This window comes from Acipenser ruthenus, chromosome 8 (genome assembly GCF_902713425.1).
Source record: "Acipenser ruthenus chromosome 8, fAciRut3.2 maternal haplotype, whole genome shotgun sequence".
Taxonomy (NCBI): Eukaryota; Metazoa; Chordata; class Actinopteri; order Acipenseriformes; family Acipenseridae; genus Acipenser; species Acipenser ruthenus.
In genome coordinates this window covers 53,956,722-53,981,002 of record NC_081196.1, presented here as the reverse complement: position 1 = coordinate 53,981,002, position 24,281 = coordinate 53,956,722, and the positions used below count along the sequence as shown (strand labels likewise).

General features: G+C 35.9%; 1 protein-coding gene across 7 annotated transcripts in view; it reads left to right on the top strand.

Moving 5' to 3' along the window:
- The window catches only part of LOC117406611 (muscleblind-like protein 2), a 54,521-nt gene extending 34,695 nt beyond the window's left edge, over positions 1–19,826 (top strand). For 2 of the 7 annotated variants that reach the window (XM_034923142.2, XM_034923141.2), the window contains exons 3-10: positions 2,169–2,333; positions 4,063–4,263; positions 4,866–5,114; positions 10,745–10,798; positions 11,255–11,408; positions 12,944–12,979; positions 13,805–13,899; positions 16,980–17,131. In XM_034923142.2, coding sequence (XP_034779033.1) covers positions 2,169–2,333; positions 4,063–4,263; positions 4,866–5,114; positions 10,745–10,798; positions 11,255–11,408; positions 12,944–12,979; positions 13,805–13,899; positions 16,980–16,994 — 969 coding nt within the window. In that variant the 3' untranslated portion in view covers positions 16,995–17,131. Of the gene's footprint in view, positions 1–2,168; positions 2,334–4,062; positions 4,264–4,865; positions 5,115–10,744; positions 10,799–11,254; positions 11,409–11,586; positions 13,479–13,804; positions 13,900–16,979 lie in introns of those variants that run through there. The other 5 variants (XM_059029288.1, XM_059029287.1, XM_059029286.1 and 2 more) reach the window with 5 other exon arrangements.
- Positions 19,827–24,281: the final 4,455 nt, after the last annotated feature.

Below are 24,281 nucleotides of genomic sequence, written 5' to 3'. Positions count from 1 at the left end.
ACCATGAGTATATCTTCATTGTTGCATTGAATTTGAAAATCAACTTTGTACAAACAGCTTTTGTGCTGCCCACTTACAAATGTTTGTATTCATACTATTAGCTGCCAAAAATACCAATGTCATCATGCCTGTTTCAGTTCTATAAATACAGTGCAGTGTGTTGTGCTCCGGGCTAAATAGAGGGCTTGTGTTGACAACAGCTGCAAGAAAACCAACTACATTCTTAAATAATTCAACTGTTCTCTATACTGTCGTAGACTGCACATTACTATTCTTGGTTAGATTCATGTGCTGTACTCAATCAATGAAACAAAGGGAAACCTGCTGATTTCGAAATTTATAATACACCACTAAAGTATACTAGTTTATTATAATTGCAAGAAGTTTGTATTTTTATTTATTTTCATTTTTTTATGACATTGAGGACTTTTTTTCTTTTAAAGTGGGATCCTCATCAAAATGTGTTGTACATTAGCTTAACTAATATGGTAGTACTTTACTCGCTTGTTTTATAAAAAAAAAAAATACATTGCATTTATTGACTGTATGTGAATTATTAAAACAAAATTACATTCTGTCAGTAGAATGCTTTGTCTTGGTGCCCTACTTTTGTAAGATGAAGAGTATTCTTGGCTACTTAGCTTTTTCTTTTTAAACCTTAAAATTTGGTGTTGTTTTAAGCCATATCTTTTTATTTAAGCAGAGTCTTTAATATGCTCAATTTGGTTTGGACTAAACAAGCTTATTCTTCAACCTCCTGCTCTCTAATCATTAGTGATTAGCACCAGCATTATATTGAGCTCATCACAATTAAAATGTGGTGAATTTCTTCCACATGGGGCATTGGGTAGGATAGGGAGGTTACATGATGTAGACTGCTAACTGTCCACATATAAGAAAGGCATGTGGACCTAAAAATTAAAGCATTCTTTCTTCCCCAGTTAAAGCACACACAAATGTTTCTGCCCAGCAAAAAAGCCCAATATTTTCAATATAACTGCGCAACACAACACTGCTAGTAGACTGTCATGCACCCTCATTATTTCACTATCCGACACATCAAAGAAAGCTGAAACACTGAAAACTGTCAGGGAAAGAAAATATGTTTTTACTTTTGTATGAAACGAATTCCTTAAAAAGTAGCTAGTACCACAATCGAATATTGCTATGCATTTTTTATTATAATTTATATTTAATTTATATTTTAATGCCTTTTGAGTTTCTAGATGTTTTACATATATATAATTACACACAGGTAGTGGACAAAAAAATGGAAACACTTGGGTAAATGAGGGACACCAAGTATATTGAAAGCAAGGGCTTCCACACAGGTGTGGCTCATGCGTTAATTAAGCAAATAACATCCCAGCATGCTTAGGGTCATGTAGAAAAATGCTGGACAGGCCTGGTTGCCTATAATTATGGCTAGCATGGCTGCAAGAGGAGACCTCAGTGACTTTGAAAGAGGGGTGATTGTTGGGGCGCGTTTGGCAAGAGCTTCAGTGACCAAGACAGCTCAACTTGCTGATGTTTCATGACCAACGGTGTCTAAGGTGATGTCGGCATGGAACTCCGAGAGAAAGACATCATCAGCAAAGGACAACAGTGAGCGGAAGCACATACTCCAGGATTGTGATATCCGTACATTAATTCGAAGTGCAAGGCAAAACAGGCAAGCAACTGCAGATCAATTGACTGCATATTTCAACCTGGGGCGCGAGCAGCCAGTTTCATCAAAAACGGTCCACCGATAACTCCACAGAGCGGGATACCATAGTGGCCCAACGCCCTATTAAGTGACTTTACATTGGTGTTTCCATTTTTTTGTCCACTACCTATATATATATATATATATTGCAGTATGAAACAGGACCATCGTACATACAAGTTTCATAACCTTCCAATCCCAGTTGTATTATTAGCTTACTAAAACTGTGGCTTCCAACTGTGGTGTCTGAGAACAGTTTCTACATAGGTTCTGTGTTTGAGAAGCAGAAAGAGCCCTTCAACTAATTTCCCATTAGACCTTTTTTAGCCTTCTGACACAATGTATTGTTTAACTTTAAAGTAAGTTATAAAAGCAAGACAAGTTGGTATAGAAATTTACTTTGTCCCATGCTAGCCTTGAACCACGTCTTATTATATGTTTTATGTTTGTGTCCTTGCAGGGTCGGTGTACAAGAGAAAACTGCAAATATCTTCATCCACCAGCACATTTAAAAACACAGCTAGAAATAAATGGACGCAACAACCTTATTCAACAAAAAACAGCAGCCGCAATGTTGGCTCAACAGATGCAGTTCATGATACCAGGCACACCCATGCAGCAACTAGTAAGTAAACTACAGTATATGAATTAGTTAAGCTTCTGTGCTTCGCCACTACACATACTACTGCTAACATCTCATTAAACATTTAAACACCACCCTTTATTTTGGTCTGTGCCCAACATGGTCGCCATATTGGCGATCATTTTTCGGATGATAAAAACTGAATGTTTTGAGGTATTGGCTATTTTTTTTTTTAAACAAAGGTGCCACCACCACAGTGTTCTTATATCTTCCAAACTATTTTAAGTAGTGACTTCATATTTTCAGGAGTAATCAAAAGCCTGCATGACCTAATATGGCTACCATATTGAGGTTATGATGCTTTAAGTTACAGCTGCATAGAGAGTTACTATCACTGTTTGGAACATAGCTGTATTCTTTGATTTGTTACAAGTGTTGTCCAGTAAAAAGTAAGCCTTACACTGCCGCATTGCTTTAAACTCTGACCATGTCAATGATACAGACCACATGCTTTGACATAGGATCATTATAGTTGGTATTCTATGATTCTCAATAAAGTTCCCATTACAGGTGGTGTCCAGGGAAAATTAACCTTTTCAGTGCCACATTGTTTTCACATTTGCATTTTACTTTGTTTACAAGCCATTTGATCTGGTATGACACACCCCTTAGATTATGCTACCAGAGATGCTTTGTTTTGTTTACAAAAAGACTCCCATTTGTAGTTAACTCTCTTTTTAAAAGTTGAATATGGTGATGGAAAAAAAAGTGTCACTAGCAAAACAAATAGAAATGCATGTAGTGTAAACAAGACTGTAACAAGTATGTGTGGAACCAATTTTCAACTATAACAAAAAATAAATAAAATAAAATAAAGAGCTGCACACCAGACTTCTGTGCAAATCAGATCTGACCATAAAGATATGACCACAAGGACTGTGCGACTGGCAGCCTCCTGTGGATAATTTCTGTTTCTCTTGGCCTTTCTTACAGTCTACTCAGTCTTTTTTGTTTTCACAGCATGGATGAAAATATTATAATAAATTAACAATACTAGTTTTGACTGAAGACATATTTAACTGTCCAGAATTCCCTATAGCATTCATGAAATCTGGATTCCCATTGGTAATGCAGTACATAGCTTCTATATCCCCAGACATCCTATTACATTTCCAGACAAACTCACACATATTTCTGTTTCCCCTAATGTCGCTGGGGCTTAGACCATATAGAACTATGCTGGATGTTTTTTCAATAAAAAAAAAAGAATAGAATGCTACCTCTCCTGCTATGCTACGTCACATCATTCTATTTAAATCTTTGGTTAGGCATTTTAAAACCACAAATGAATGATCTAAAAATAGATTTTGAACAGGAAATTAAAAACCCTTAGCAGCTGCAGTGTTTATTAATGCATGTAGCTTCAGTTACAAAAACAGTGGTTATGACAAATGTAAAGAGACCACACTTATTTTCTGGTAGGTTATACACTTTTACGGCTTATATTATGACAATGTTTGGAGAAACAGTAAAATTACGAGACCTCTCGTCATAGGCACAGAAAAGGCTGGCATTCATGTGAGCTGTAGCTTTTGGATTGCTCATGCAGCACAAATAATTGCTTACATATCAGGGACTAATTGTTTAGGTATATACATTTTAACATTTAACACATTTTAATAATCAATATCTGATGTTGCAAGTGTGATATGTTTTTATAACTAAAATGTTTCAGCTAAAATGAATCTCCTTTTTTTTTTTATGTCCACAGCCTACATTTCCTGTAACTCAAGCTTTAGGATCAAACCCTGGCATAAGTTTTGCTCCATATCTTACTCAAGTAGCACCAGGCGTGGGATTAATGCCCACAGAAATGCTCCCTAGTGCACCTGTCATTATGCCAGGAAGCCCTCCTGTTACAGTCCCGGGGTCTGCTTCAACACAGAAACTTCTGAGAACGGATAAACTGGAGGTAACAATTTCTAACATCTGATCATTAACATTAAAATAAATAAGGAATTTTCTACCATAAGTGATTAAGTAAACAATAGTTGTCATTTTTTGAAAACTCAACCGAGTCTTCCAAAATATCTATATTTAATGTTAAGGCAGGGGGCCATATTACTAAATGTAAGTTGGTCATCCAAAGGTACAAAATTCCTGAACAAAAAGTAACTATTAAGGTGTACATTGAAAAAAATAATGCTACTGACTGGTTGAATATATAATATGATTATTTATTTATTTTATTTATTTATATATACAGGAAATTAACCCATTGAGGCCGAGGCCTCATTTACAAGGGTGTCCTGTCATACACAGACACAATCAAACATAAAACAACACAATTAATATTTGTGTGGTCCAGCCTTAGACAATAACAACAAATAAACAAAGGAGCAATAATACAGCGTTTTTTTGTTTTTTTTCTTCAATGTGGACTAAAAGAAAAGCAATAGCAAGGAGTGTTAATCACTAATACGCTCTTTATAACCAAAAAATGAGCGGTTATCAATTACGCTAATTACATATTAGCGTAAAAGCTAATGATAAGAATGTGTTTGTTCCCCCCAGGTTTGTAGGGAGTTTCAGCGTGGAAACTGTGCAAGAGGAGAGACCGACTGCCGCTTTGCTCATCCGAGCGACAGTGCAATGATCGACACGAGTGACAACACAGTGACAGTTTGCATGGATTACATCAAGAGTCGCTGTTCCAGAGAGAAGTGCAAATACTTCCACCCCCCGGCTCATCTACAGGCCAAAATTAAAGCTGCACAGCACCAGGCCAACCAGGCTGCAGTAGCAGCACAGGCAGCATGCATGGTAAGCTACAATAAATCAATATGTTAGCAACAGGAGATGATATATAATTTGTTAGAAAAATTATAAACTTACTATACAGTAAGATCCATGCATTTTTTTATTTATGTCTACAATGTGTTATTATTATAGAACATTTTAGAGAGGTGCAAAATGTTACAATTGCATAAAATATCTTCCTTTTTTCTTAACTGTGGGTATAGTCTATTAAACAGGTCTATACTTTATGATTCTTCTTTTGGCTCATACCAGTATATGGTGTTTCACCATTTACAATAGTGTAATAAAAGCCAAAGGAGTGTTATAGGATGACTAGCCTCCTTAGGCTTTTACAACACTTTTTATTTTTGTGGCACAGCAACACTGCTACAGATAGCTGTGTTTTACAAAATAGGGGATGTTTTTCTTTAACACACTGACATTACCTCCTATCAGTAAGATCATTTTTATTATTATTATTTATTTCTTAGCAGACGCCCTTATCCAGGACGACTTACAATTGTTACAAGATATCACATTATTTTTACATACAATTACAGTATTTTTTACACATTGTTTTTACATACAATTGCCCATTTATACAGTTGGGTTTTTACTGGAGCAATCTAGGTAAAGCATCTTGCTCAAGGGTACAGCAGCAGTGTCCCCCACCTGGGATTGAACCCACGACCCTCTGGTAATGTCAGAATACAGCTTTCTGCAATGCGTATGCCACTTGATTTTTTTAATAAATAATATTTATGTATTTATATACCATATATATTACATAATGGACAGTTAATAAGGTTTCGGGTGTAAGCTAAGTTAAGAACACCTCACTAGTAGTGCTAATAACGTTTTTACAGGTCAGTTATTGTGTTGTTTTGCTGACAGCTCATCTGTCCTCCCAAAACACTAAGTTTAATGCAAATAATGGGCATAGAAAGCAAGTTTGGGAGAGGTCCGATTATAATAGGTTTACAATAGTAAAAGCGTAGAAAAAGTGTAATAAAACATGGTAAAGCATAGGTAAGCATTGTCAAGAATAGTGAGGTATGGTAAATCACATTAAACATGGCAAACCAGTGTAAACTATGGTAAATACATAGTATAACCATGGGAGAAGCATGGTAAAACTGCAAAAATACTGTGCAAGAATGGTGTGGTAAACTTTTATAAGGGTCAGTAAAACAATAATGCACTTGTGAGAAGGTTGTTCTGCTAATAAGAAAGGAGATTTTAAAGGCCTTGATGATACACCTTTAAGAGGAAGCAGTCTGGCCATGCTGGAGTTTACTTGCTGTGAACACCTCTTTTAGAGCTTGTGTTTGGAAGCAGTGGCTTTCATCTATAATTGGTAATGCTGTGACTGACAAAGTACAGAGCCAGAGTGTATAGTGCTAGCAAGTACAGCTATGGTTGAAGAAACAATTGTGTTTAAATAAAACTAAATTATATTTGGACTTCTCATAAGCCTTGCATTCAGTAATGCCCTACAACTTGCAATACAGTTTAAATGGAGTAAGTAAGGCACTTAAGATACATTCAAACTTACACTGCCTAGAAGGCAGGATTTACACTGTAAACAGATGCTTTAATGTTATACCCAAGTTTGTTTAAATCCTTAAAAGGTTGCTGCACATAAGCATTGCAGATTTAACACACACATTAAATACTGATTTTCATCTCGTTATTTTTAAAACTTTAACTCTAATTTTTATCTTTTTTACACCAAGTAGGGTTTATAAATGTACAGCCCTGTTTTAACAATTAAGAATGTCCATCATCTTAGAACTGTACATTTGATTTGCTTTCACAAAAAGATTTCAGTACTACTTTATTGTTTCTGACATTGGTGTTGCCGTGACTGTTTTGTAAATTTAATATAGTGTGACTTAAAGGTTTCTGTAGCCTGAACAAACAAAAAACATCCAGTATGTGGCTGCAGGGTAGTCCACAGCAGAGCCCCAACTGTGTATTCCTTATTTTTATTGATTGAAGATGTCCTCAAGATCCCAAGTCTCTGTTATTGTCGTGTTTGTCAGATTAAATTTTTCCTTTATTGAAAAATGAGATACAGGTCTGTCGATCAATGGCATTTTACAGTTTACTAGCTTAAACCTGTGGTGCCCACTGTTGCCCTTTGCCCACATAAATACAACTGGAACTCAGTAAAGCAGTAGCTTTTACACAGTAGATAAATACAGTAGCAGCCTTTGCTTCATGACACTATTATTTCCCATCTGTGTTACCTTACATTGCTATATCCCCTTATCTAAGTAAAGTGATTATTGCATGTTTTTGTGTTTTGTGTGTGGGGTGTTATTTCTGACATCATACTGTTTTTTTATTTTTTTAATGATTTATTAATCAAATTATTGAGCAGAAAATGTTGTTGATGTATGACTTTGTTTAATATATAATATAGATAATAAAAATAACCTTCAGATGGCAAAAATCACCATCCATACATCTATCTATCTATTTGTCTATATATATATATATATATATATATAGTGGTGTTTTGTTTGTTTGTCTTCCATGTCGTGTTGTTTTTGTTTTGCATGAAAGTAAAGTCTTTTGCATTATGTGGAGTTCTGAAAATGTTGATTATGGAGAGAGACAACTTTACTACAGCTCATGAGGCCCTATTGTATTATACATTAAGGTTTATTTAAAAGGGATTGGTCAACAATCTGTAATTCCAAGTCAGATCAATCAATATTTAAATATGTTCCAACAGGACTTCTCATGTTAGAACTGTACATTAAGTATATTAAACTGTACATGTATATTAAGAATAATGATAATCGCTTCATCTTTGTATGTGCAGTAGTTGTGTTGATTATAACTTTCTTTAAAAATGTCTTATAAATTATACATTAGGCTACTAAAACTGGCCTAGTTTTTATACATGGTTTTAAATCAAAACCTACTGTGGATAGTTGATGATGATGATGCACTGACTGATTTGACATGGAACGACTTATTTTGGACCCAGTCCAATGCAAGCATACGCTGTGCATACAATTTTCAACTCCCGTCTTCAGCACACAGTGGGGGATATACATACGTGTGGCCCCCTCCAATTCACTGCTGTTACTGAATGTCTTGTGAGGTGTACCTAAGAGAGAATACAGCTTTTGGGTGGGACTACCCTAAAGTCACATGCTTCGTTAATTAGGAATACTCCCCTAATATATTTACTTTTTAATAAAAAGCCATTAAATGCATCAGCACCTTATTAAAGTAGGTTTACATGTCTCTGCCTTTTAAATAACACAATTTGGCCATCTACACGTCATCTGATCAGCAGTATGTGTGTGTATATATATATATATATATATATATATACAGTGCCTTGCAAAAGTATTCAGAACCCTGACCAATTCTCTCATATTAATGAATTACAAATGGTACATTGAAATTTCGGTCTGTTTGATATTTTATTTTAAAACACTGAAACTCAAAATCAATTATTGTAAGGTGACACTGGTTTTATGTTGGGAAATATTTTTAAGAAAAATAAAAAACTGAAATATCTTGCTTGCATAAGTATTCAACCCCTGTGCTGTGGAAGCTCCCAGTTTACACCGATGAAAGAAATTGCCCTAACGAGGACACAATTACCTTACCATTGGCCTCCACCTGTGAACCGTTAAAGTTGCTGTCACATTTTCTGGATAAAAAACCCACTGTTGAAGGATCATTGGTCAGGCTGTGAATCTGAAGGAAAATGAAGACCAAGACAGAAGTTAGAGATAAAGTAATACAAATGCATAGATTAGGGAAAGGGTACAAAATAATATCCAAGTGTTTGGATATCCCAGTGAGCACAGTTGGATCAATAATCAGGAAGTGGAAGCTGCATCACACCACCCAGGCACTGGCAAGAAAAGGCCGTCCCTCAAAACTCAGCGCTCAAACAAAAAGCAGACTTGTGAGAGAAGCCACAGAGAGGCCAACAATCACTTTGAAGGAGCTACAGAGTTCAGTGGCTGGGAGTGGAGTAATGGTGCACCAGTCAACCATATCAAGAGCTCTGCATAACACTGGCCTGTATGGGAGGGTGGCAAGAAAGAAGCCGTTACTCAAAAAGTACCATCTGAAAGCACGTCTGGAGTTTGCCAGAAAGCATGAGAGTGACCCAGCTGCGATGTGGGAAAAGGTTTTGTGGTCAGATGAGACCAAGATAGAGCTTTTTGGCCAAAACTCAAAGCGCTATGTGTGGCGCAAACCTAACACTGCCCATGCCTCAAGACACACCATCCCTACAGTGAAGTATGATGGTGGCAGCATCATGCTGTGGGGATGCTTCTCATCAGCAGGGACTGGGCATCTTGTTAAAATTGAAGGAAGAATGGATGGAGCAAAATACAGGGAAATACTGCAAGAGAACCTGCTTCAGTCCGCTAAAAAGCTGAAGCTTGGGAGGAAATTCACCTTTCAGCAGGACAACGATCCCAAGCACAAGGCCAAAGCAACATTGGAGTGGCTCAAGATCAAAAAGGTGAATGTCCTACAGTGGCCCAGTCAAAGTCCTGATCTCAATCCCATTGAGAATCTGTGGCACTATTTGAAAATTGCGGTCCACAAGCGTCGTGCAACCAACCTGAACAACCTGGAGCAAATCTGCCAAGAAGAATGGGCCAAAATCACTCCGACACTGTGTGCAAAGCTGGTACATACTTACCCCAAAAGACTTAAAGCTGTTACTGCAGCGAAAGGTGGCTCTACCAAATATTAATGTGTGGGGGTTGAATACTTATGCAAGCAAGATATTTTCAGTTTTTTATTTTTCTTAAAAATATTTCCCAACATAAAACCAATGTCACCTTATAATAATTGGTTTTGAGTTTCAGTGTTTTAAAATAAAATATCAAACAGAACGAAATTTCAATGTACCATTTGTAATTCAGTAATATGAAAGAATTGGTCAGGGGTCTGAATACTTTTGCAAGGCACTGTGTATATATATATATAGATATAGATATATAGATATAAAACCTGTTCTCATCCATTTCATAGCAGATTAGAGATCACCTACTATCTTTTAACATGGATATATTTCTGTATACAATGCAGTAAAGTGTCATGGTATATGAATGATGATCTGGTAGAAATTGCGCAACAATGCCAGTTTATAGAGGTTGTAGTCACTGCAGCTGTTCAAGTCCCTGCAGAAAAATGTCATACTGTATATGACAAAAGTTGCTGAAAATCTTTTGGTTATGAAAAATACATTTCATATTTGCTCTTGGAATATATTTGGTTTTAAAATACAATATGAAGGCATACACAACTAATATCTGCAAACCCAATATATATACATATTAATTTTTTGTATTACAAACCTCTATTTTACTCTCTCTTACGCTTTTAACAAAGGTACAGTAGATGCTTTTTGCTTCCGTACTAATTCAGAACGTAGCAATATGTTTCTTTGAAACTATTTTCTTTTTGTTTATGTGCATGCCTATTGTTTTGTATGTGGTATACTGCATTCAGATTATTTTGTTTTTTTTTTCCCTTCTCACCTATCCACAATGCAATGCTGTCCCCATGATGCACCTCTGCTTGCTGTTTACCTGTATGTTAACGCTTGAATCCCATTGGCCCACTGCCATCATGTGCTCGCTGCCTGCTATTTAAAGACTCAGTCGACTGCCAAAGCAATGAAGCGACCCCTCGAGGCAACTGTAGATCTGGTACTTTGACCTTTTGCTTTGCATGTAGCTTTTTAAATGTACTGTAGCAACTCACAGAATTTAATTTGTTTTTTTTAAAAAGCAGAAAGACTCATCCAGTATCTGTATGGAATCATCTACCACCAGTTATAAATTATATTATAAACTGCAGCACTGTGATTTTATTTTGTTGTGTCAAGTTAGAATAATATACATTTAACAACAATATAATGAGTGCAGAATAGAATATTAAGGATGTGATTAGTTCAGTATGTTATTTAAATGTACGTTTTGATTTTCCATGAGATTACTTTTTTGTGCATATTTAATGTATTATACATATTTGTTGTATAATTTGTAATCATTTTATAATTTTGTTTTCAGAAATCATAATGTATCAGAGTACTAAAAAGAAAATGTTGTTCTAAGATTTAGTTTGAGTTCATTGTACTAGTTATCTTCATTCCTAATTCGCAGGCTTTCCCACCTGGTGTTCTGCAACCCCTACCAAAGAGACAAGCACTTGAAAAAAGCAACGGTGCCAGCACAATCTTTAATCCCAGTGTTTTGCACTACCAACAGGCTCTAGCAAATGCACAGTTCCAACAGCCCACAGCATTCATTCCCTCAGGTATGTTCCATAATGCTTAAAAAGAAAATAAAGTTAAAAATTGAACTTATATATACATACACTTAAGAATTGGAGTGCTTTGTTTTTCTAGCATAAGGCAATTTCAGTGCATAAACTGTTTCAAGCATTGTACCAAAGAAAAAAAAAGGGTCTCATCTGTGTTTCTTCTTGTTTGAAGGCTGTTTGCATTCCATGTGGTTTGACAGCCACGTATGGAAGTAACCATGGGTTTCTAAGCAGCACGAAGGATGATGGGAAAATCCTTAAAAGGGAACGCCTTGAATTGCTAGATTTCAATAGCTTTGACGTGTATTTAATGTGTTTTTGTTTTTTCATTGATGTAGCCCAATGTACTGTGGTGAAACGCTAACACATTTAAATTTGCAGTAAATGTTGTGTACTTCTAGTGATATGAGGAAACTTGTACTGCTGCAAGATGTGTACAGAAAGGAAATGTTTGATATAAAAAGATGTACATGAAGTAAACTTTTATATTATATGGTCAAGATACTTACAATTCTTAAAATGACAGTTCACTTGTCATAAATAACTACCAGGTTTTATTTTAAAATATTCATGTAAAGGTTTTTTTTTTGTTTTGTTTTTTTGTCAGTACGTAGGATTAGCTTTTGCGTTAAACTTAAAAAACTGTTGTAGCTGCACCAGGCTGAATTCTAGGCTTGACTTGGTAAACTTCAGCTAAACCCCTCTTGCATTAGTGTTATCAGAACACTGACTTTTCATGCAGTGTTCAATACGTGCAATATGTTCCCTACTGCATAAATGTACAATTGTCTGGCATGTTACTGTCTCTACTTCCTCTCCTGTATTAAAAACACATACAGATACTGGTTTTCTGTAGGATACATGAGTTTGCTACATGTTTATGGCCCCTGCTATGTTTTATTTCACACATTTTGATTTTCACCAAGCATGACCCTGTTAAAAAAAACAATTGTCTATTGTGCAGTCAGATTTGCAGTAACATACATATATCAGCCGTCTCTCTTCTACTTGTTAACACCGTTAAATGCATTTATCTAAACGCTATAACAAATTTTTACTCAAATGTTTCAACACACCTTCAGCAGCAGGCATGTGACAAAATCGCATGGTCTGGCATTTGTAGTCACGGTGTATTTATCAAAAACAACCTTGTGTTTTATATACCTCTTTGTTGATTCTGGGTCATTTAGAGTCTTCAAGCTGATTCTATAGCTATCTATCTATCTATCTATCTCTCGCTCTCTCTCTCTCTTTCTCTCTCTCTCTCTCTCTCTCTCTCTCTCTCTCTCTCTCTCTCTCTCTCTCTCTCTCTATATATATATATATATATATATATATATATATCTTTGGCATGTTTTGACTCCAGTATAAAGTGTTTACATCTATGATCTACATTGTAAGATTGTATCTACATGAAGATTACAAATGACCCCAAAAGCTCCATTTAAATTAAAGTAAGGCATGCTATAAACAGCTAACCGTTTTCCCTCTTATTAACCTCTATCCACTTTTCACTGCATGATATACAGGGTCAGTGTTGTGCATGACTCCTGCTACCAGCATTGGTAGGTTCCTCCCTTCTTTTTCTGATCTAGCTGAAATGTAAAAAAAAAAATGCTCTTACAGTTGTTTTTAATAGAAAACAAGTTGCCATCTCAGCTTCACAAAAGACAAATATTTCTTCTGCATATTCAAGTTGTATTTTAATCAATCTGTAAGAGTAAACTCCAATGTTAAAGTTATCAAGTTTACCTTCTAAGCTGTCTCTCTGTCACTTGTATTATGTAGCATTTGCTAATTTTTTTATTAGTATTATTTTTCTGTGTGTTTTGTTTCTTTTTTTTTCCTACAGGCAAAAACCATACTGTAGGAAAAAAATAATTCTTAATCGCCAGATTTAAAAATGGACTGTTTACTATTGAATAATTATTCTTTTGTTGCGCACCGTGTTACTAGGAAATTTGATCAGTTTCCCAGAGGATTTTGGATTTGTGACGAGTCACATTAATTCGGATCACAATTATTTTAAAATTATACACATACATTTTTTTTATTTTTTTTTTTTTACCTAAACATCAATAGACAAAAACATGAACACAAATGTCTACATTGGACAAATTAGATTTATTTTGACTTTTATTTTCTTCACGTCTCTCTGGGAATCACCGATTATTTATATAAATTTCCTTAACTGTGATTGTAATTGGCTTTTTTCCTCTGTTTTATTTTTCTCCCATGCTTCCTTGCTTTGCATTGTGATTGCATGCCATCTGCTGGTCTAACCTAACGATGGCCTGCTGCTGTATAATATTCACCATACACCTGTTGCCATGGTTATCATAATGCTACACCTACCTGTTCATTGCTTCCATGGTTCCCTTCCTGAAAAGTACCCATGATGTACAGTGCTACGCCTGCTACTGTCTCTGCAGCAACAACTCCTGCCACAAGTGTCCCCTACGCAGCAACAGCACCAGCCAATCAGGTTTGCTCCTTTTAAAGCTTTCTTTCATAAATCCCTGAGCTCCAAATAAGTACTGGCCACAAAAAAAAAAAAAACTTAGGATTGGACTTTTAAATCAGTGTGTAAAAGGTAAATCATCTCAGTCACTTAGTTGTGTTTTCTTTTTTTCAATCTAAAGCACTTATTTAGAGCTCTCACGTTTGCAAAAGGTAGTTGTGTTGTGTTGCATTACTTCCTTATTTATTTTGCATGTTTTTCTGTTCATTTAATGTGAAATATTCCTATTCAAAAGGTCCGCCTGGTGTCAATATATAACCTTGCCCTGTAAGATTGGGAATTCAACCAAGGGAAAAACAAAAGAAAATGAAAAGTTGAAAAAGCATATTTAGAAATAATGGTCATGTTTCACAAAGCTGTAACATATGAGTTCATAAACCAACAACAGTCCAGAACACTTCAGTGAATATCAGATTATTCTTGCGTACTGGTAACTTGTGAGTTTAGACTTTGGCAGTGGAGCCCAGTAGAATTAAACCATTTTTACGTGATGGGAGTATTTGTCTTTATTAATCAGAAGAGTTTTTCTCTAGGAGAAAAACTGGAATCTGAGATCCTCAAGATAACACAAGCAGATTCCTGCTATATTACCCCCAGTATTAGGGAAGCATGCAGCTGTGCAACTCATTTCTTCAAAACAAGATTGCCTTAAAATGAAGGAGACATTTAAAAGTTTATACTAAGATAAGATTATATGATTTTTTTTTAAATGTATTACTGTGTGACTGTTTGGTTTTATATATTTGGCTGTTTGCAATTTAGTGTTTTTCTACATTTTGTACCATTGGTGTTGTCTGTAAAACAGCTGTGCAACAATCAGGAACACGTATTTAAATACAAGAAATACACACAGAAATGAGACGTGGTCTAACCATTTTGGCAAGATATTGTTTTCACGAGAGTAACCAGGAAAGGAACAATAAATTGGCATTGGATTTGTTACAAGGCTTTTTTTTTTTATTTCAAGACATATGTTGCAGCATCCGATCTGATCTGATCAATGTAATTGGTCTTGCATTACCACATTAAAAAGGATAACATTGTATTTTGATTTAAAATGATTTAAAAAGAGAAACTTCAGCAAAGCCTCAATAGGCGGAGTAAGCTTGTGTCCCTCACGCTAAAAATATCTTTGTGGAATGTGTCATCAATGAACTATATGCATATTTGACATGATTGTGGTATCAAGGATTTAAAATCTAATGCACATTTGCCCTGAAGCACAGGGCGTGTTGAGAATGAGCCATTTTTTGGGGGGTCATTATTTAAACTTATGATGATGTCACCATGTAAATAAATAAGTAACAAACAAACAACACGACATTGAAGGTATACGTTATATAATCTACATTTTCCTAATAATTCATTTCTTCTGTTTTTAATGTCCTGTTATGTCTGCATACGGTGTATGTTTCTCCTTAGATCTTTATTTGACATACTTGCTAATAACCATTTTAGCTAAGATTACTTCCAGCCAAGATTTAAGATTGCAAAGGATTTTCTTTAATGGTAACGGAACAGAAATAATTTGTCTGTTTTGGTATTTTTGAAAGGTAGAAGTTACGATTTACTTGGATTGTCCATAAATATTATACTGGCGCTTTTAACCCTATTTACCCCAGGGTATTGGTTCTTGTGTATTGGTGTGTGGTTTATGTAATGCAAATATGCTGCTAGAAGGCCCTCGATATATTATGCTTTTTCAACTTGATAGAGATCCAATGTGAATATCATTTCAAAACCTTGACATTATGGGTACGTACTGTAGATTAGAACAGTTTGGCTATAAATTGAAAACATAACTTACGACTGCAATTGCTTACTGCCTGGCAATGTATTCTTTAAAATGTTCTCAATACTTAATTTTCCGTGCAAATGTTTACCAGTTTGTTATTCTCCCATTGCTGTCTCATGATTTCCTTGAGCTTATATGTACAGTATGTATAAGTTCATATCATATCCTTTTCATCAGTGAATGATCAAGTTCCAGCATAGCCTATGTGTAGTTTAAATATTAGCATACACAACTGTACAGTCTTTCACTCCTGTCAATGTAGGGCTACGCATACCACATAGTATCCCTCCAAGCCTTATTAGTATGTGCTTCTTACCTCTTTTTCTCCTCTAACTTGCTTTCTGTTTATGCCTGCTAATTCCATACCCATTACCTGAGTGAGTGGAAGTGAAACACACTTGTCATGACTGAATCAGGCCCTGTTCTTGCTCAAACTACTGTCCTTTGACCCTAATAAAGATTTGGTGTTGTGAAGCTGGCTAGATCTACCTAATGCCTTGCTAAATGTTGGCTTCCCTGGCAATTTGGACAACAGCTGCTCCTCTGGTTTTGCTTTTTGTTGCCTTTTTTGGTAGCTGTTATAACTAAAAAAAAGTGAAATGGGATGGTTCAAATTTTAATGCAATAGTGACTTTGTGTGTGTGTGTTTATATCTTTATTTTATAATAACCAAAAGACTTATCAGTTGTAGGGAACTATTTTCATCATCCAAACAGCAGCTGATCTAAATACTGCCTCCCTTAAATTATATTAATCCTTCTGTTTTTTTTTTTCCCTCAGGGGCAATCTAGTGACCCTTCTGAAACCATCACTTATTATAATCAAAATACGGTGGAAAGGATTCAGATATGGAGCAGCTTATGAGTTTAGGACAGTAGTTTTAATATCCACTGCTGTTTAGATTTTTAAAGTAGACCCTGCAATGTTTTATAACAGAGTTTGCTTTCACATCATACTTCTACACCATATAGACATAATTATCAGACAAAGCAGCATTTCATCAATGTCCGTTTTAGATGACATGTCTTGACTTTGTATCATTTTCTTTCTGAGGTATTGTAATGCTGTACTGATAATACCACGGATCGTTCCTCATGTTTCCAAATAACATGAAAGAGAAGCCAGTTGTTGAAAATACATTAGATTTTTCCTGTGATGGCTTCCAGGATGAATTAGATACTGTTTCATTAACAAAGCTGTAATGTTGGCTAATACGTGTTTCCTGATGTTTTTCTGTTTTCTAAAACAGATCATCCTGAAATAATCAACAAAAAAGGAATGGAGTGTCAAGATGCTGCACTAAGAAGCCCAAAACAGCCCTTCTGTAAATACTATATTTCCTCCTCATTAGAAGTACAACAACCTGCATGCTAAGAGTTAAATTATTATGGACAAATCATTACATATAACATTGAGTGCTGTTGAAATATATATGAATTATGTATATGTATTACTAAAACAATATTGACATGTAAATGACACACAATCAAAAAACTTTTACATAAACACTATTTAGGTAAAGGTGGAGATTTCATTTTAATGATTGTTTTCAAGAGTAATGTGGATTACGGTATCTCTTTCCATACTTGTTTAAAAGTGTACATGGTTCACACTTGATGGAGACCACCTAATTTGCACTGTCTCAATTAATATAGTGCTTAATGTTGAGTGTTTGATTGTTTCAATCAAAACATATACTGTACAGTTCAATTTTAATTTCTTAGACACACCTATATTGCACTTGGCAAGTCACCAGAAAGTGGTTTACTTAAAATTGAATGTCAAACCAGTAAGGCACTGCTTTTCTGGTGGGTTTTACACTTTATAAGGTTAGGGAAATTAACTTAACAGTGCCCCCATTTATTGGTCTAGTACAAAGGTTTAAAAATCAGTTTAAATATAGTGTGCAGCATAGCTGCAATGAACTTGTGTTATTGCAATAATGAGACTTCTCTTGGTTGTGACTTGTAGACAAAACAGCCATGCAGACATTTGCATATGTCAGTTTGAGGAACCTTAATGTAATTGAGAATCCAGTCACCAGCCTACACTGGGTTTGCACCTGCCCCCCATATCAGTTTTTCAAATTTGAAGGCGTTCCTCAGAGGAAAAGACCGATGGAAGCTGTAGTTCCATTGAGAGTTTGGTATAATAGGGACTCTTGTTGTTGCCTCCAGTAATTGTATTAGGGGATTCGAAAAGCTAGTAGGCTGACCCAGTACGAAAGGCAGTATGTAGGCAGACTACATAAAGACTGGACAGAATTGACTGGCAAGTACATGACCGATTTAATAAGCAGAAGTCTCATCATTGTCTAAAGCGTGGTTATTTTCAAACAGGTTATTCTAGGGTGTAAACCAGCCAATGGGGGTGTCATTCATAAGGGATAATAGAATGCCAAGAAAATGCAAAAATGTTAATTAGCTGATCCTTTCATGTAGGACAAGGAAGGTTTTAATCTTCTTTTGCTGTTGTTTCCTCAAAAATCATATTTTCTTTGATAAATTGTAGAAGTGCCTAATAAAATTCATATTACAAGCAACTAGAGAAGATGAGACAAGTTTAAAAAAAAAAAGAAAAAAAAAAGCAATGTAAAACTTGTTAAAACATCCAACATCTTCCCAGGTTAAGTTAAAAAGCACTGTACTTCTGATGGGTTATTCATTTTACCAGTTCGAATACACTTGTATATTGATCTTGGAAAGCAGTGTATGTATTCTACAAACACAAGTACACACTGTATCTAAAACAAGATTTACCAAGAATGTTCAGTAATGTCTGATAATGCAAAATTACCATAGGATCTAAAGTAGTTTACATTAGAGAACTGGTTGAAAACGAGTGAAAAAACAGGAAAAGGAATTATGCGTTTAATGTTTTAAACACATTAGTCTCTTAACTTAGTGTCTTGGGTGCATTGTCATAACCATTATAAACAAATCACACATTTGTTCTGTAATATGACCATTTAAAGAAGAGGTTTCATTTAGGAGGGGTAATAATCAGTACTTAGTTTGTATGATATTTAATGGTCACCATTTGATCACATTGTATAGCTAACTGCCATAATATTTCTATTCAGTTATTTCCCTTTAAGTGTATTTCTAACTTTTAAAGACATTATTTTCAGTTAAGGACCAGTCATTGTCTTGCAGCCTTTTATTAAAATATGAATTTATATAAATCAAAATCATGATATTTTTTCAGGGTGAATTGATTAACACAAAATCTACAATAAAACTCCATTAGCTGAGCATGATTAAGGCACTATTCTACAATTATTTTAATTTTCATTCTGTATGCTTTTTCTTCACAAGAGTTACAGTTTTAATGTAATTTTTGATGTTGAAAGTAATTAAAGAATATTTTATGTCATAATTTTAAATCTTTTTGTTACATATTAGTAATAGAACAATATTGTAACCTATTATATTTTAAAATGAATGTAATTTATTAAGCTAAGCTTAGTTCTACTATTTTTTTTTTTTTTACAGAAGGACTGATCTCTTAGATCAATTAGTAAGGAGATGGTCTAGAACTAGTTTCTAGAATGAATCAGCTGTTGGTGGCTAGCTTCTTGTTCTCTCACTTGTCACTGCCTTCATCACCAATGCAGGGCAATGAAACACAGTGTGAACAAGGCTTTAGAATTGTTTGTATTATGTAAAAATGTTTATTGTATGGTAACATTTTACCCAAAAAAATACATACGTACTTTTCACTGTAGTATGGTAGTATTTCATAAGAATATTAAGTTGTTGCTGTGGCAACAAAAAGTTGCAATGACTAAAGTTCTGTATTTTTGTAAATGATGTAATTGTTAAGTGCAGAGATTTTTTTTCTAGAACACTGTACCACGAGAGAGGGTAAGATGCAAAATAATATTTAAACATTTCCCACTTTGCTTCAATCAAAATGATATTTTCAGTAGCATTTAAGTTATTTAAGTTACTATTGATATGAGTGCAAGTTGGTTCCTTTAACAAAACTTGAAAGTGGAAGTTGTTACCTATGGCATTAATTACAAAAAAAAAAAAAAAAAACTGTAGTTTTCCCTTATTAATCTACAAATGAAGACCTTGCTGTTTTAAACAAAGAGCTCCTAAGAACACTAAAAACTAAAAGAGTGATTGGCATGGAAGTTAGGATTGCACTTTTTTCCCCCACAGGTATGTAACTAATATTGTTCTTTTTAACAAAATGTATATTATAGGGTACGGCAAAGTTGATAACTTCGTTCTTTCATATTTACACGTTACTACTACAATCGTTATCGTTCTTGGTAAATTACAGTCGCAAAATATCAATATTCTGTCGTTTTATTAAAGCATTAATGCACAACAAGGGCTGTGTTGACATGCGATAAGCACATACACACCTAGTGCTTCATGAGGCCTCGCTGTTGATCTCAACAGATTTCACTGAGTGGGACCATTTTTATTAATAAAGAACAAGACACACGTCATGGGTAGACTGTAAACTCGGCAGAACCAGTTCAGCAGAAAACTCTGCCTTACCTTAATATATTGTACACAGGGTTTAATATGGAAAAGCTCTAGATGCAAAGGTCTGTAACTGGCCTACTATTTACACCTTTATTAACACTACCTTTCATAGGTTTCAGTATACGGTACTTATCTATGATACTGTCAAGTTTTCATTGTGAGGCCAAAATGGTTGTCTGCTCTTAAGTAGGCGGTCAATTTATTATTATTTTTTTGTGAGAAATGCCTGACAATAAAGATTGTGTGGCATTGTGCCATATTGAATGGTTGTAACATTAATGCAGGTATTTTATTACAATGATTACTTTGCCACAAATTTCATCTGTAATACAGTGAGCCATCTACATTGCAACTTCAATCAAACCCTCATTTAAATGTATTAGTTTATATGTAACCATTTTTAAAATGATGTTTTATTTGTGCATATATTACTGTATGTGCTATTTTATGTTTATGTAGTCAGTTGTTTTGGTTACTGTAAATGGTGTAAAAACCTATTGAGACGAAACAAATAAAACAAAAATAAAAAAAACACTGTGTGTTCTGTGTTGTATGATAAAGTGGTATCCAGAATAAACTGAAGCAGTGGAGCATTCATTGAAAGAAATAATAGCGATGTTGATTTGATTTGATTTTAGATTGTTTGTTTTGCATCTGTACATATGCTTTTTTATGTAAATATGTGCTTTGGTCCTGCCCTAAAATACCACAGATACTACCACTGAAGTATACTTTATGCATTAATTTAAGTAATCTGTTACAGTTACAAGTTGCCTCCTCTAAGGCTATTTTCTAGCAAGAAGTGACTTGTATGGTTTGACTTGCCCTACGGAAGCACTTTCTAATTGCCATGTTATGCATTAGCCGTGATCCCAATACTGGAATTTGGAAATTATTTTATGAGCTATATTATAACCTCTGTTCCATTACTCTTGTGAGTGGTAGTGTAGTGAATAACACTTATTTTACACAATAGTAATTTTTTAGGTGCAAGATAAGGTTTCAAAGTTTTTGGAAAACTATACAGACATCAAAGGTAAGTAGAATTAGTCACATATAATATATGGATAAGTAGTACAATTGCTTTTCAGCCCTTGTGAGGGGGGAAACATGATAATTAAACGATGTTACAACAAAAAGTCATAATTAAATGATGTGACAACTTTTTCTTGAAGTTCTCTGCAACTTTTAAACTGCTGCCTGTCTCTTTCATTAAAAACAATCCAAGTACTGAAAATGTCTGCATTAGAAGCCAGAGAGTCATTAATCTGAGATAAAGAAAACAAAAACACAACAAAAAAAACTGCCTTTTAATATAAACCTTGCGAAAACAAACCTACAACAGCAATTCATTTATCATGTTTTACTGTGTTTTAAAATTAAAAACCTATTCATTTTAACAAAAGTCGTGGAATCAAAAAAGATCGACTACGTGTTGAATAGTAGATGGGCTGCAGTGAATTACTTCAGGTTATAGTTGCATCTCGGGGTCCTGGTGAATTAATCCTCGCCAGAACCCCTCTATGCAATTATAACCTTGTAACTCATGCAGCCCATCTGTTATTCCATATGTAGTCATTCTTTGATTATTCAGGATAAAGATATGTTACACATTGTTTAACAAGAAATGGGTAACACTTAAAAACAAAGGCTGGAAATCAGTATGAATTAGAATAAAATGGCTGTTGTTCATTCTGTGTTCCATTGGAATGTGTCATGAATGTACAGTCAATAATGTAGAACAAAATACTGTACAGCAATTCACATAGACTTCATAAGCTTGATGTTATATATTCTACTGTATGAGTTTGCTTCAATTAATTTACAGGTTGTTTTTTTTTTTTGGGGGGGGGGGGGGGTATGGTTGTTTATTAGAAAAGTATACATCTGTGTTTTTTTAAGGTGTACAGTATATTTCCATGCAGCAGTAAAAGGGTGTTTTTCACTGAACAGCCAGCAGGGGGCAGTTTGGTTCCACCTGAAGTACAGTACTCATTGATGACATTGAAGCGACCAGATTCAGTTCAGTCCCCCCAAACGTTGATACCACCATCATCCAGCCACAATATATTTCTAATAGCAGCCACCTATTTCTGGCAGAAGCTCACAGCAAGTTAATGCTGTGTGTAATGGACAGTGCCTGCAGTGCCCCATGTTTTTCACAAATACAAAATAAAACAAAATGCAACATATAAAACAAAATAAAATGAAAACTCATTATAAAGCAAACCTAGAATGACATTTTTAAATTGGGAGATTAAAAAAAAAGAAAAAAAAACTTTAAATAAATACTTCCAATCGTAGTTGTCAAGGCTCAGTTGTTGCCATAGACACGGTCTGAAGGGAAACAGAAGCTCTGACTAGCACTTGCGCAGATGCCATAATCAGTCATATTCTTCAGAATAGAGAAACATGAACCCTCATGAATCCTGAGCTATCTTGGTATGGGAGAGTTGAAGTAGGTGACAACTATAGGTGTGGAGAGGAGCATAACCCAATACAAATTGACATAAAAGAGAAGTCTTTAGCAATGTATTGAAAGAAAACAACTTCTTGTTTTTGTTTTGTCAAAGCATTTAACTACATGCAGTAGTTTAAATTTGGTGCATTTGAGAATACCCTGTCCCAGCACTACACAGTGATGAATCAGCCAGTGTCAATGACCAGCCATTCAGGGAACCCTGTAACCCTCACAGCAGCATGCCAACCAAGACACCCCTTGGGCAACAGTGGTCTGACGCCGGAGCTGTGAGGTGCTTAGCCCGGAGCAGCAGGCCCAGCTGCGGACACTGCTACTGGAGTTCAAAAACATTTTCACAACGAAGCCGGAAGAAGCAGACCGAACCCACCTAGTGCATCATGCCATCAAGCTGTGGCCCCGCTGACTACCCCTTGCCCGGCAGAAGGTTACAGACCCGTGGACCACACCCGTAGTCCCCACAGGAGCTGCATTCCTACCAGAGCCGCAACTTTGAGTCCTGGGTCATGGAGCTGTGCAGCCGATTGGGGATCTGGAAGACCTGCACCATCCTGCTGCACCCCCAGAGTGATGGGCTGATGGAGAAATTTAACCAGACCCTCTCCACCAAGTTTGCCATTGCAATCACTGCCCACCAGAGGGACTAGGACTTCCAGCTGCCTGATCCTGACATTGGGGCTGGAATCCACCAGCTGCACTATCCAGATGCTCAGGAACTCCGGACCCCGGATGCTGCAGTGGAAGTCCCCGAGCCTGAGTACGCTAAGCACCTCCAGTGCCGGCTCAACTCCGCACACTGGTTCGGCAGGGACCAGCTCCGGGCAGCAAGACCTCGCCAGAAGCGATATTACAACCACAGGGAGCGGGGATGGGATTTCCAGTCTGCCGAGCTAGTTTGGGTTTACTGGCCCAAATGAAGAAAGGGACGCTGCCATAAGTTGGACAGTGCTTGGGTCCTGTTGGACCTGGTTTACTGGGTCCAGCTACCACCCCTGGGCCGCAGAGTGATGCTTCACCGCGATCGCCTTGCCACCTATCAGGGGAGGGGTGACCAGGACTCATTGGATAACAAGCGGGGTGTTGAGCAGCCTGGCCCCACTGTTGTGGACTTGAGATCATCGGTAGCTCCACTGCCTTGCCACCTCACTGGCCTCAGTGACAGAGACAATTGCCACTCCGTTATCAGACTTAAAGGACTCAGTGACCCTCTTTTCAGGACAAAAAAGACTTTGAGGGGTACTGTGTAACAGAGTGGCGGAGGAGCAGGATAAAACAGAGACAGCTGCAGCGTGGCCCTAGGACTGTTGACTTCTGTAAATAGTTGCCAATGCTTTTTTGTGTGTGTTTGTGTGTATTGGTCTGCGTTGTACTTGATTTGCATAAACGTGTTGCTTTGTTTATTATTTTGTGTCTGCCTGTCTTCAATCAGGTTGGCAAGAACTGTATAAAAATAGTGCTGTGGCCTGGTTGTGTTACTCTGTCCTTCCAGTCTTGTGTGTTTCTTTAATGAAAAGAGCTTTGATTCGTTTTATATGCTGTTTCCTCCATTTTTTATTTATTTTTTGCT